At 37.7% G+C, this 14,435-nt stretch overlaps 1 protein-coding gene across 14 annotated transcripts in view; it reads right to left on the reverse strand.

Moving 5' to 3' along the window:
• The window catches only part of ptprk (protein tyrosine phosphatase receptor type K), a 180,090-nt gene that overhangs the window by 73,505 nt on the left and 92,150 nt on the right, over positions 1-14,435 (reverse strand). For all 14 annotated transcript variants that reach the window (XM_051138279.1, XM_051138280.1, XM_051138283.1 and 11 more), the window contains one exon: positions 6,780-7,073. In XM_051138279.1, coding sequence (XP_050994236.1) covers positions 6,780-7,073 — 294 coding nt within the window. The remainder of the gene's footprint in view (positions 1-6,779; positions 7,074-14,435) is intronic.

Below are 14,435 nucleotides of genomic sequence, written 5' to 3' on the forward strand. Positions count from 1 at the left end.
TATCCTACTTGGCCAACAATAATGATGTTTTAGCAAGACTAGCTCCTCTCAGCCCACACACTCATCACCGGGGTACCTCAGGGTTCAGTGCTAGGACCCCTAATGTTTTACACTGTTTTCATTTGCAAGCGGTTTAGGATGATACTTTCTGAACTATACTCTGCTGTGTGGACCACATGGCAACTTTACAATTCCAAGACACTCTTCCTCACTTATGTGTCTGTCATAGCCACCCACTCCCTGTAGTCTATTTTCAATCAGTATCCACAAGCCCAGACACTACGATTAGTCTCTTCTAGCCACCTGGCCCTCCGACTCAAGAATGGTCACAAGAATGGTCAGACATTTCTAAATCTTTACTCTTCTTCGGCAGAATGGAGATCCAGTAACTGTTAGATACAGATATCACTCTAACCACTTCCAATATGCTACTCAAAACACAAACTATCTTATTTCCTGTAAGCTAGCATGCATGTTTTCTCATTATGTGGTGCTGTTAATTGCTTTGTGACTTTGTATTCAGTCGGTTAATTAATCCCCAGTGTGATGGTTTAAAATCAAGTCCTGTTTAGACTTGTGTAGCCAATCAACTCAGTTAGCTATTGCTGGGTAGACGCGCACACACACACACACACAATGCAGATACTCAGCCAGTTGTCGTTTTGTAGGAAACAGTCAAAGAGCCAAGATCAGATTACTTCCTGTAATCTGTATTACTTCCTGTTTCACTGCTTCCTGCTTCCTGCTGACACTTTTTATCTAGACAGGAAAAGTGTATGGTTGTGTTCAGAGTGGAATCGAAAGTCACATGACCCTAATAAATTGCATGTTTAATCTAGCGAGTGGCGTTCAGTTATTCTGCAGTGAGTCAATGAGATGTTCTAAACCGCAGCTGATATTACTTACAGTTCATTCGTCACACTATAAATTGAAGGTCAAGTGAAGCACATTACATTGTGGGATACAGTATTATGTGCAGTGTGTTTTGTGTTTAGTACTGTTGGTCATTCTGTAATTCATGCAAAACTGAACATCTACAGTACATGTCTACACTATACAGATTTGAGCAGTGTTGTACAGTAGAATGCTTCTATATCCCTTTCTCTAGGGCTACAAGTAAATAAAGTAAACAAACATATTTTATGTATAAATTATTATTAATTATAATAAAATTAAAATAACACATTTAATTTTCACCCATTACTTGGGTTCAAGATACCCAAATAATTTCTCTTGATGCAGGTCTTGGGTTGTTACAGATACTAAAACTGAAACATTTAACATTTTAATTTTAGTTTAACTTAATGTACTAAAATAAGTATAAATAATAATAATAATAATAATAATAATAATAAAAAAATAAATAAAATACATGAAACTAATCAGAAAAAAAAAAAATAAATGAATAAAAACATATAAAAACAATAATTAACATGATAATTAATAGAAGATTGACTTCTCAACTTGTTGACATGACATGATTAGATTCAGATGGTAAATATCATATACTATGTTGGGTGTCTGTCTTAGAGATAATCACCATGTTTAGAATGAAACCAACATTATTTTTAAAAACATGCTATTAATCATATCATATAATAAAATATCTGTTATATAAATAAAATATATGTTGCTACTACTGTAAATCTATATTAAATAACTATGGGATCTCCTTTTAGAATCTTTACATTTTAAAATGATTTTGTTTCTGTATTTTATAATATTATTAGTTTTATATTACCATATTTTAATGACAGTTTATTTATTGAACAAAAAAAAACAATTATTTTATTTTTTAAATATAAGCAGAAAATAGTACAAACATCGCTAAATTGATTGTTTTGAACAATTTGCATCCATACTGTGTACTGTACTATTAAAACTTGAAAATGAAAATAAAAACGTAAAAATACAATAAAATCTGATTCAAAATATTCAAAAACTGTAATATTATTTTACTGATACTAAAATAACACTGGTCTTGGCTACTAATAAAATACTAATAGAACTAATAATTAATAAAATAAATTAATAATGATAACAGAAATGCAAAAATTCTTAGCTATGAGAGTCCATTTTCCAGTACAATTTCTCCAAACCTCAAAAATCCGTTCATGCCCCCAATAAGCATCTCTTCCGTCACATCCATTATCAAATGGGTAGAAGAGATTTTGAGGGCTGGTGTGACTCCAGCAGTGTCATTACAGCCATGGTTGTATAGTTTCACCTTTCCCTCCTCAGTGTGACAGTGAGGCACGTCTCAACAGCACTGAGGCAGGAGCGAGGGATTTGACTCGGAGACACACCATTTTCTCACTGTGCTTTCTTTGCTGTCAGAATGCAACCTGTGGTGGTGGTCTCCTCTAAAGCACAGCATTACAGGCAGAGAGTGATGGGGAGAGATGGCACAGTGAGAGAGAGAGAGAGAGCGAGAGAGCAAGAGAGAGAGAGCCAGAGAGAGACAGAAAGCAGCAATACCAGATGTGCTGCTACATCCTGCCCTCTGGCTATCAGACACATGGGAATACGACTTTCAAACATACCCGGGCACACTGAAGGTTTGCAATACACCAATTTTAAAAGAAAGAAAAGAAAGCAGACAGATGGCTACAATTAGGCGGCCGAGCTCTCTGTGATACAACAAACAGTTAAAACTAGGCCTGCAATCTCAGAAAGAAAACATGCAGTTATTTTGACGAATATTATTTGAACTGCAAAATGAGAAACATTTAAAGCTGAAATGCTTCATTTCTATACCAGTATTGGTCAGGCAAGACATGGAGTCCCGCCCCAAACTCACTCCATTGGTGTTGTGGTGTTCACAATGCTCAAACAAACAGCAGAACCACCATACTTATAATTGGGACAGAAGAAAGCATTAATGCAAACACACTTCAGCTTTAACATTTCATATGACTAACACTGCGATATTCAAAGTTCAAAATACAAAACAGACGAAAATCAAATTAAAACAGCAGCTCTCATGTTCAGTGGAGGCGTGTGAAGTTTGTCTGCCAACAGAGAGTCACTTTTTATGAGTGTTCACACTTGAGTCCAAACCAAAGTCACACCTCTTTCAGTTGACCCAAAAGTGAACTGAGTGAAACAAAGCCAGTTCTCTCCCACAGTAGACCTCTTTTGGTTGCACTAAAGCCATTTTCAGTCTAGAAACCAGTGTTCAATAAATCCCTGATAGTCTGTGTTGACGTCTGTCTGCGTTCCGTCTGAACGGTGCTGAGCAAAGGGCACTGATTCAATTCCATCTCGAGTTCACGCTTATTTCTCCAGACATCATTATAGACGTTGCACTGACTTGTACTATGATGATTGAGGCAATGTTTGACTTCTCATTTATTTAACAGGGAATCATGAAAAACATGATCAATTTGCTATTTCAGGGAAATTGCCTGACATTTGTACCAAATAAAAAAGGCAGAGGGAGAGATGCCTGGAACATTGTCATAATGGTTTTTCTTGGGCTGATAATCAGGAAATGACAGAAGTCTCGACACATGCATGCACAGGACATGTATTCCAACGTATTTGTGTCTACAAAAAATAATCAGACTTATAATCATAACCTTTTCCATTCTGAACAGCCCACAAGTTCAACAGAAAGCTAATGTTCCTGGGACTGAGGATCACTACTGCTGTCGTTACTTTTCATTATGACAGAGATTACATTCCCATGAGATTGGGAGGAACTGCATCTTAGTTTCTATTCTCTCAAATCACAAATGAGATCATCTTAATATCTCAAATGTTTCTCCTACACAGCAATATGATTAAATGGAGAGCAAATACTGAAGTCTATGGTTTCTTAGATGTTTCTCCAGACAAAAAGTCCCCAGTAATCCCACAAGTCTCTGCCAGAATGTCTCCGTCTGAACAACAATAAAATCTGTTCTCAGATTAATCAACCAATAAGACTGAAAAATTGTAAATATAATAGCTTTAATATCAGAACCATGTCTCTGATTGAAGGTCAGCACGTGTGATTTTGCAGGAGAGTGAAAACTTATTATAGACTACTTAACATTGATTTGCGTTAAATGGAAAGGCTATTTGCAGTGACACTGGATGATAATATGCTTTAAATCGCTAAGTGACTGGCACTCAGTTTGCCCAGGTTCAAGTGATATAACACCGAGCCTAATCAGTCCAGTAAATATAGTGAACTAAATACATTTCTATAAGCCATTAGGTTATGCAACTTTATTGGACTACGTAAAAATACATGCATTTTTACCCAAATTCAGTTTATCTTAAGCTTACGCCCATTTTCTTTGGGGGGAAAAAAATAATATTGACAAAACTAACAAAATGCAGGACATTGCTTATAAGAATAAACCTTTACAGTTTGGGACCGTTCTGCAAAATGTGGGATGGGTGGTCACCCGATGTCTCTTAGAAAGCCATCAGATTAACTGGAAATCAACTGGAGATTTTTGCTTAAATAACACACCAGCAAATCTCACATGCCTGTTGTGTGTCTGAAAACTGAGCGACTGGCTTTGAGCTGAACAAGAACGCTGACGGATAGCGTTTTTCTCCAGGTATAGTGTGGTACGGCTCTGTGCAATAGTTTGTAACTCTGTCAAGGCCTGAGGGGCGTCTGCTGACCTCAGAGCTTTCAGGAACACAGCTGTGACAGAGACCCACCTAATCATGAGCTCAATACACAGACACGACGCTGTGAGCTTCAGCGAGGCTTTAAGTGCAAAGAATCAGTGTGCTTGGCTTGTGCTCCGACATATACAAGTGACGATGTTCGTTCAGGAAGTTACGCCTTCTCTGTGTCGGCCTTTTCAAAATGCATACCCACAACCAAGATAAACTATGCTGCCAAACATAATAATGTTGATAAATGTGAAATGTGCGCACGCCACACGAGTGCCAGACAATATGGCTTAGCGGGAAACTAACCGATGGACAGAGACAGAGAGACAGAGAGAGAGAAAATCTGAATTTAAACAGAGCACTCGGGCAGACTGGCACCAATCTAAATGTAATTGTGTAAATTCACCGGTTCCACTCAGTTCTCCCTGTCCGAGGTGAGATAAGCGTGTGATTGGCTAGAGGGAGATGAAAAAAGCCGGCGAGCGCTCCGTCTAAAGCCACGTCTAAAGCAGACCTGGAAAATGTCTTTTGCCAAAATAAAAAAATATGAAAGTTCAAATGCGATTGATGGGGGAGAGGAGCTCCTGTTTGAATTTCAATCAGAGAGCGAGCGAGCGGGCCGCGCTACTGTGCCGCCACTGGGGACACGGAGCATCTCTCCGTAATGAAACCATGCATACACTCCTCTCCTTCCTCCCTCTCTTCCACTCTCCGGAAGACACTCGTCGCTCCGTGCCTCCTCATACGAGCTGTGTATCTGTCCTCACCGAGTCTTGCCACGTTTAATACGGGAGCCATGGAAACCCGCGGAGAGAATCGCATCACGGCGCTCAAATGAAGGCACGAGGCCCTTATATGCGCTGTGACTGAGTGTTTGCTCTCGTGCGCTTCCAATTTTATAAGGGCGGTGGTATACAACGCATGGTTTGAGTCACGATTAACATATAAACACACACGCGCACACACAGTGAGTGGCATCAATGATAGCTGCTCCGTACGCTCACTTGTTTACTTTATTTTCCAATTATGTTTCCAAAGAAGCTCCAGGCAATTATTTATGTGCAAATACAATACACCGAGAGGGGGAAAAAAACACTTTCAATGGAGGTGTGCTGCAGCTAGAACAGGAAGACCCTTGTTTTGATGCTGCTTGTGGATCGTTATGAGACTGCATCTGAACCCGAACCTCCAAAGTATGCATTTTCTCCTTTTTGAGTCTGTTTGCATGTGTATAATCAGAGTAGGAGTGTATATATGAAATAACACCCAAACACTTGTGCAAACTAGGCAAGATTTACAAAAAGTACCTTCTTTATTTATACTTCGAGGGATTGTTTACCCAAAATGAACATTCTGGATTCCTTGTTTACCCAAAATGAACATTCTGGATTCCTTGTTTACCCAAAATGAACATTTTGGATTCCTTGTAACCTTTGACTTGCTCAGATGGGGTATAAAAGACACTAACATTATCAGTTTGACTGCACTGACTCAGTCAGATGAGAACACAATCTGAACTGAATTGAGCTGATAGTGACACTAACTTTGCAACATCAGCACTGTTACAGAAATGAACAGAATTGACATTGAACTAAACTAATCTGAATAATGACACTATTGTTTTCTGCAGAGCAGCTTACAAGCTGATTTGTTTTTGTTTCATAACTGATGAATTTGACAACATTAACCTTCTGTTAACCTTAACCCGTTTTTTACTGTGCAACTGCTTTGAAACAGTCTGTATTGTCTAAAGCACTATACAAACAAATGTGATTAGACCTGATTGACTTTCATTGTGTGGACAAAAACAGTTCAGAAGAAGGAAGGTCATACAGCCTTGAAAGAAATTAAAATGTTCATTTTTGGGTGAACGATCCCTTTAAGGTCTGTTCTGACTGACAGCGATTTGCAGACAAAGCGACTGGAAGTCATTCACCTTCAGTGAGAATCGGCAATTAATCAGCCAACAAGCCCGTGACACTATGCGATTCAAGGCTTACTATTTTTCCTTACGACAAAATGGATCTTTTATGATCCCTGAAATTTGACAGGACAAAAAGTGCAAAGTGTGCATCTTATTTTAATCACTTCTCCATACGAAAATGAATATGTACTGGACATGACACCAAAAGCAAAAGTAGAAAGCCCAGTGAACTGACCTGCACACTTGGTTCTGGTGATGAGAGGCGGCCCGGGCTGTCCGGTTCCCCCCTCTCCCGGACGGGTCAGCAGCACTCGGATCTCATACTCTGTGTCGGGATCCAGGTGCCACAGCTTGTAATTGGGCGAGTTGACGGCGTGGGTCTCTGTCCAGCTTCCGGATGTCATCCTGTACTCCACCTCCTTCAGGATGATGGGGCCGTCCCCAAATATGGAGTTAGCGTTTAGCTGGATTAGCAGGTACGTGGGCCCGACACCCAGCAGCTGAGGTGGAGCAATGGGTCTTGGAGGCTCTGGAAGAATAAAGACACATCTTACTAAACTGTTTCCAAAGGATCAAACTTTGAATGATCAGTTTAATGTAACACTTTAGTACAGGGAACAATTCTCACTATTAACTAGTTGCTTATTAGCATGCCTATTCATAACATACTGGCTATTTATTAGTGCTCATAAAGCACATATTCTGCATGATCATATTCTTCATCCCTAATCCTACTCAATACCTGAACTTAACACCTACCTTACTAACTACTAATAAGCAGCAAATTAGTAGTTTACTGAGGCAAAAGTCATAGTTAATGGCTTGTTAATGGTGAGAACTGGACCTTAAAATAAAGTGTGACCAATATTTTAAACAATCTCAGTGCGGCATGCAGAATCAGAAATTAAATACTTTAGTAGATTTAAGTAGTTCAATTACATTAATAGTAGCATGGAACAGCCATATTTTACACTTTTTTTTTCAAATGTCCACTTATAACCAGTGTTTGGGGCAATGCATTACAAGTAATGAGAGTTATGTAGTCAGATTACTTTTTTCATGTAACTAGTTAAGTGATGCATTACTTCTGCATTTACAATGACATATCTGAGTTGCTTTTTTTAAGTAAGTAACATAACGTTACTTTGATTTCCTTTTTTTCACTGATGGCTCTTGCAAAAATATATAACTTTTTTTGTTATTAAAAAGCAAATAAGCAAACCCAGGTCAGGTGACAAAAAGTAATGCAAAAGTAACGTAATGCATTACTATCCATAAAAAGTAACTAAGTAACAGTTACAGTAACTAAGTAACAACAGCAATGTTGTAATAAACAGTAACTTTCACCAACACTGCTTACAATTAGGGCTGTAGCTATCGATTATTTTAGTAATCGAGTATTTCACCGATTATTCTATCGAGTAATTGGATAAGAAGTCTTTTTCTTTATTAAAGGGCAATACTAAATATACAAGAGAAAATAAGATAGGCTTCTTAAAATAAACAACTAATTTGTTTCCTTTTTTAGAAAAAGTAATACATTTTATTGCTGAAATTGTATACATTTACAACCATGAAAACTAAACCCATTTAATGCATTTTTTTTTTTTTTTGGCAAAAGGTAACTTTCACCATAAAATAAATTATATATAAAATAAATGAATAAAAATACAAAAATCAATTTCACATTACTTTAGAAAAAGGTAAACATTACAACCTAAAACGAAGGCATAAATCAAGAAATCAAGGCATTTATGTAGGCCTATTTACCCACTATTTAATTCAGCTCAGAGGGACATAAATGCATTTAATTTGCAGTTACAAATGCATAAATAACATTCTGTTATTTTAAACAAAACACTGAATACTGATATTTACATGTATTTTTAAAATGAAGATACTTTAAATGTGAAATCAAAACCACCGGTAGGTTTTAGCAAGTCACTGTTAAGTAAGTGAGTCATTGAGACTGAACTGAATCATTTAATGGGTGATTCATTCAAGAACGAAACACCGTTATTTTGCTCAAAGACGCAAAACAGTGCTGTGGCTGTGTTTGGAATGGTTATTTGTTGGCGAAACAGAGCAAAAACAGGCAATATGCTGTCTAAAACGTAAGTCTCTTAATATTAACTTCTTGTTTATTGATGAACTATTGCATAAAATCAGTATCACATTTGTAATCATGCTGAGGCACTCTTCATTTGATATTCACTAACTTTCTAACTTTCTGTTTGTCACAGAGAGAGAATGAGACAATCAACATAAATGGCACTTAGTCTTTCACAAATCATAGCTAACTTGACATCATAACTAACCACCATTGATTTACGGTCTTAAATATGTCCAGCGTTTATCGGTCTGTGTGTCATTAATAATGGTCCATGGGGAAACACTGTGTTCCGTATGTAGTTACAGTAAATGGACTAAATGAAGCCTCGAGGCAAATAATTTGCCTTGATGATTTTTTTGTATTTGAGTTACTTGAGTTAGTCGAGGAATCGTTTCTGCCCTACTTACAATAGTAAAAAGAAAAAAGCATGAATTCGTTTTTATTGACCTTCCACATTTTCTCTGAACACTACAAATAAATGTATACCTTTAAGACTTAGATAAGTAAATGACTTTGTCGCTATGTTTTGAAAACTTCTTTGTATGTGACCTGAGTAACAGTATCTTGTTGTGCAACATTGCTGCTGAATATTAAAGAGGTGTTGTTATGTAAATGTGGGCGGTCATATGTTAATGAGCTCATGATATCTAGTCTCAGCCTCGGACGTCACACCCAGAGACCAATGGCTGAACGTCTGATGCATACAGCACACAAAGGTGGAAACACTTCGAAGTCGTCAGCGGATTGGTTGAATTGTACAGGATTTGTGTGTGTCACATTCTTTAACATTCCAAACCCCCTCATGAAAGAAGAAAGCCATTGTGTTTACAGTTGAAATGATGAACGCTTATCAGGATCAACTAAATGCTACATTTTCAAGAGTAGGTGAAATATTTACCATTTTGTGTGATCGGTTGCTTTACCTGTCAGTCATATGGCCTCTTGGGCGGGCCTTGGCCATTAAAAGCAGCCTACGCGAGACTACGTGATATCTGAATGAGCTGGTTTTTTTTTTTAGTTCATTTATTTCATTTAAAAGAGTTCTGTTTTCCATTAAAAAAAGCCCTTAAGCACATGTATTTTCATTAGCATTCATTGTAAGCACAATACTGCAGTGCACAAAACATGCACACATCAACAGGCAAACCATAACGATACTGCAGATGTACTCGCAAATGGCGGCACTATTACACCACACCAGACAATCCAGATGGTCCTTCAGTAACTGTGTGCGTGTTTGCCGATACATTTGGCTAGACAGACAAGCGGAGAGACATCTCATCCGCACATAAAACAAGTTAGTCATCTATTTTTTACACAAGGGGCAACCAGAGAGAGTGATGGTGTTTTTCTGTGTGTTCTGCTGCGTGTAAGAGTGCAGATCCTCCACAGCAGATCATCAGATGCTCTCTGAGAGTTCGGACGCTGCTGATGAATATGTGATTATGAATAAATCATCCAACATGGAGCACAGAAGAGGCGTTCACTTCAGAACAGCATCAGCACACGAGACGTCCTGACGAACGCGGTGACACTGGTTTTGGTGAGATATAAAAGCTCCACGGTATCATAGCGCTGATATCTAATGGGTTCCTCATCAGCATCACATTCATCTTGGTGAGGAGCTGTGAAGCGGCGTTTAAAGCTGCGAGACCGTCCACCGGTGCGACAGACAGCTCAAGCTGAGAGATGCTGTTTAGCGCGGGACGATCAGATGGAGACGCACACTCTCTCTTTCCACCCCAGATGGCTCCTGAACTCTCTATTTGTTTCAGCTAATTAACCAGCCCACATGAAGCACAGCAATAACACAAACCAATACGCCAATCACACGCCTGTTGCTTATTTCTACACGTCCAGAAACGCCAATACGATGCATGATGAGCAGATGCGATTCTCAAACTACACTGCTCGTATATACGTATATACTGCTCATCTGCTCACAGGACATTCAGTGCTCTTCAGAAAAAATGCAATGAAAAATTGGCCAACAAAACCAGATTGCCAAATTATTATTCTTTGTATCATTTTTGCAATACTGGTTGGTTACACTTGTCACATTCTGAAAGGTGATGAAGTAGTTCAAATAGAAACGTAGTAGAGATGAAATAGATGAAACACAAATGTAACACAACACATCAATACCGGAAAAAAAAGAACTGAAGAAACTCGTGCTTAAATATACGAGAAAACAAACTGAATATGAAAAATGGTCACAAAAACTGTGATCTAATTAATGAACAACCATGGTAACTAATTAGTGGTGGGAAAATGAGAACCAAAGAAAACAGGAAACAATGATGATAAACTAATCCGATTGTGACACACTTTACCTTTAAATACTTAATTATACACAAATACTTGCCTGCAGTGGCACCGCTGACTAATCACAATCAAGTACTCAGGGTCAATAAGGTATTTTATGTTAAAACAAAAGCGTACCTCTTAAAAAGATTATTTATTTATTTTGTTAACCTCTTCAGCTCTGCAGCATGTTTTGGATTTTTAATGATTTTGGCAAACCTGAATTTTAAAGAGCACCCTACTCACATACATTGGAGTAAACTGATAAAAAATAGCATCATTTCACAGACAACAGCCTAAATTTTAACACACAGGTGGAATAATTAATAGTTTTCATTGTATTTTTTTCATAATTTTATGATATATATATATATACTTTTTTTATTTAAATGAAGGTTTTCATTGAAAGTCTGGTTTTTAAGATCTGTTTGGTTTAGTTCCCTGCAGAAAGTTCAGAAAAGGTTGCATTAAACTGATAAAAGTGACAATAACTACATTTATGATGTTACAAAAGATTTCTAGATCAAATAAATGTTTTCTATTCATCTGTGAATCCTGAAGAATAAAATGTATCACAGTTTCCACAAAGATGTTGGGCAACACAACTGTTTTCAACACTGACAATAATCACAAATGTTTCTTGAGCAGCAAATCAGCATATTAGAATATGCTATAGAATAAGAATAAGACTGGAATAATATTTATATTGTGATAATTAGTGTTATAAGATGTTTATACCTTATATACTCTCATATCTCGCTTATCTAAAACTTCATCACATTGATCAGCAGCTGCAGAATGTTGTTTAATTCTCTGAATAAATCGTTGCTTGGAGTGTTTAAACCGTTTGCGTTCCTGTAAATGAGCGACCTGTGTAATGCACTTTGTGTCTTAATGGAATAAAGGAATGGAAGGAAGGAATGAGAGTTAATTGATTTATAGTGTGTTCCTGCAGGAGGAGGTGCTAGTATCGCTGTGCAATCAGAGCCGGTACATTTTAATACTGTAATCTGATTCTAGTGTGTGCCATGTTGTGTTTTGTTGTGTGTGTGTGTGACACCACTAACAGCAACACTGCAAAATTACATTTCAACAAGTAATCCAATCACAACGGCACTAATGCACAAAAGCGCTGCCCAGGCAGAGCCACACACACACACACGCACAGATCTCTCTTGTTGTCTTGTCTTGAGTCGTGTGATGACATCACCTCTGTAAACTGCACTTTTATTTCTCATGTATTATTTCAAATGACATTTACTGAAGCGAGCTGGTTTTGTCAATCACTCACTGACATATATCACTTTACCCTTTACAACCGGTTATTACAGCGTCTGGGTGAAGCGCCAAACCTGTCAAGGGCATGTCCGGGTCATTTTTCACTCCGAAATCAAAAGAATGAAATCAGGAAATGTTTTTCTTGAGCTTGTGCTACCATTCTGTGCAAGAAATGCTGCTGGGTATTTTTATCGGGCCACCGTGTCTTCAGTAGCTGCTTCTCCGTATCTGCATATCCCAAGTTTGTTCGTACGTCGTCTCGGTCCAGCTGAGTCACTCAATCTGTTGTCTTGGACATGGATGATACGCAGCCTTCTATGTGATGTAAAAGATGCTGTTTATTACTGTGTCCATCAACGGAGCACATAAAACACTGCGCTACATCTGCCTTTTACCACTAATGAAGTGGCTCCGGGACCAAAGTCGCATCAAATATGCATTAATGTGTACGGCTGCGCTTATTTGCCGGGTTCCTTAGAAAACAAAGCATCTGAGGGCAGACGGGGCTTTTTAAGAAGAGCAAAGAGCCCCATTCGTTTGTGCTTGAACCTGCGGATGAACGGCATTCATCTCAATTCATTAGAGGCAGTGACATACGCTCTCAAACACACACAAACAGACAAACACGGGCAGAGTGCTTTTAGTGCACTAGTGTCTAAATTGGCGAGCGAATGGAGCAGTATTCATACATTAGCCGAGAGCGTCTGTGTGATTTGTTTGATGCTTCGGTGGCAGGTTGAATCAGGGTTATTAAACTGTCACTAGTTTTATTTATATATGAAGATTTTAAAATTGATATAATTCTATTGTGTTTCAGTCAGTCAGCAGCAACTAAACAAGCTTTTTCAGTGCAGTTCATATGTCCTTACTTTTTGACAGAATATGCCAAAACTCTGCTGTGTGTGTGAGATTCATTTAAAATAATGGTTCATCCAAAAATGAAAGTTCGCTAAAAATGATTCACCCCCAGGCCTTTCAAGTTATAGATGAGTTTGTTTCTTCATCAGATTTTGGAGAAATGCATCATTTCATCACTTGCTCGCCAATGGATCCTCTGCAGTAAATTGGTGCCGTCAGAATGAGAGTCCAAACAGCTGATAAAAACATTACAGTAATCTCCAAATAATCCACACCACTCCAGGCCATCAATTAACATCTTGAGAAGTGAAAAGCTGTGTGTTTGTAAGAAACAAATCCATCATTAAGATGTTTTTTAACCTCAAACTGTTGCTTCCAGCTAAAATATGAGTTCATAATCTATAATACATTGAAAAAAGTTGTCTGGTCTGAATCAGGAGAGAAATCTGTACAGATCAAACACTGTTTACAAGCCAAAACAGTTCAGAACAAAAATATGTAGGTAGACTGTGGATAGAGTGGTACAGATTACTTGTAGATTATTGTGATGTTTTTATCAGCTGTTTGGACTCTTAATTCTGACGACACCCATTCACTGCAGAGGATCCACTGGTGAGCAAGTGATGGAATGCTACATTTCTCCAAATCTAAACTCATCTATATCTTAAATGGTCTGAGGGGGAGTACATTTGCAATTAAGTCTTATTTTTGGGTGAAATAATCGTTTAAAGTCAGCATGAAAAGAGACACAAATGTCAGTGACACAAAGGGAGAAATTTAGAACTTTTCTATACCTCTATCAAGCTCAGAATGCACCATAGAGTCAGTGGTCTCAAAAATGTATGGTAGTACAATTGGTAACACTCTTCAAAATATCTTATTTTAGTTGCACTAAAAAAAATAAAATAAAATACAGTCATACAGGTTTGGAACCACATGAGTGAGTAACTGATTACAGAATGATCATTTTGGGGTTTGAGTTATCCCTTTAAATGTCTGTTTCTTACACAAAGAAATATGATATATGACTTCAGAAGACTTGGAATACAGTACACATGTCATATGGAATTATTACCATACTGGTCTACTTTAGAATTTCATTATGAATTTGCCATAATTTTACAAAAAAGTACGAAGTACTAAGCTTAACTGCGATTACTGGATGGCAAGTGCATTACAAATAGGCTAATATGAAGTTCACACATTAACAGAACACAGCATATAGACTAAGATCTAGATAACAAGAAGCCATATTAGTAAAGATTATAAATGAGAATTGTTAACGATACTGCTTTACCTGTTCTAGTTTGTTCAAATTGTGCACGAAATAGACACTGC

The sequence above is a fragment of the Labeo rohita genome, chromosome 20 (assembly GCF_022985175.1).
Source record: "Labeo rohita strain BAU-BD-2019 chromosome 20, IGBB_LRoh.1.0, whole genome shotgun sequence".
Lineage (NCBI taxonomy): Eukaryota > Metazoa > Chordata > Actinopteri > Cypriniformes > Cyprinidae > Labeo > Labeo rohita.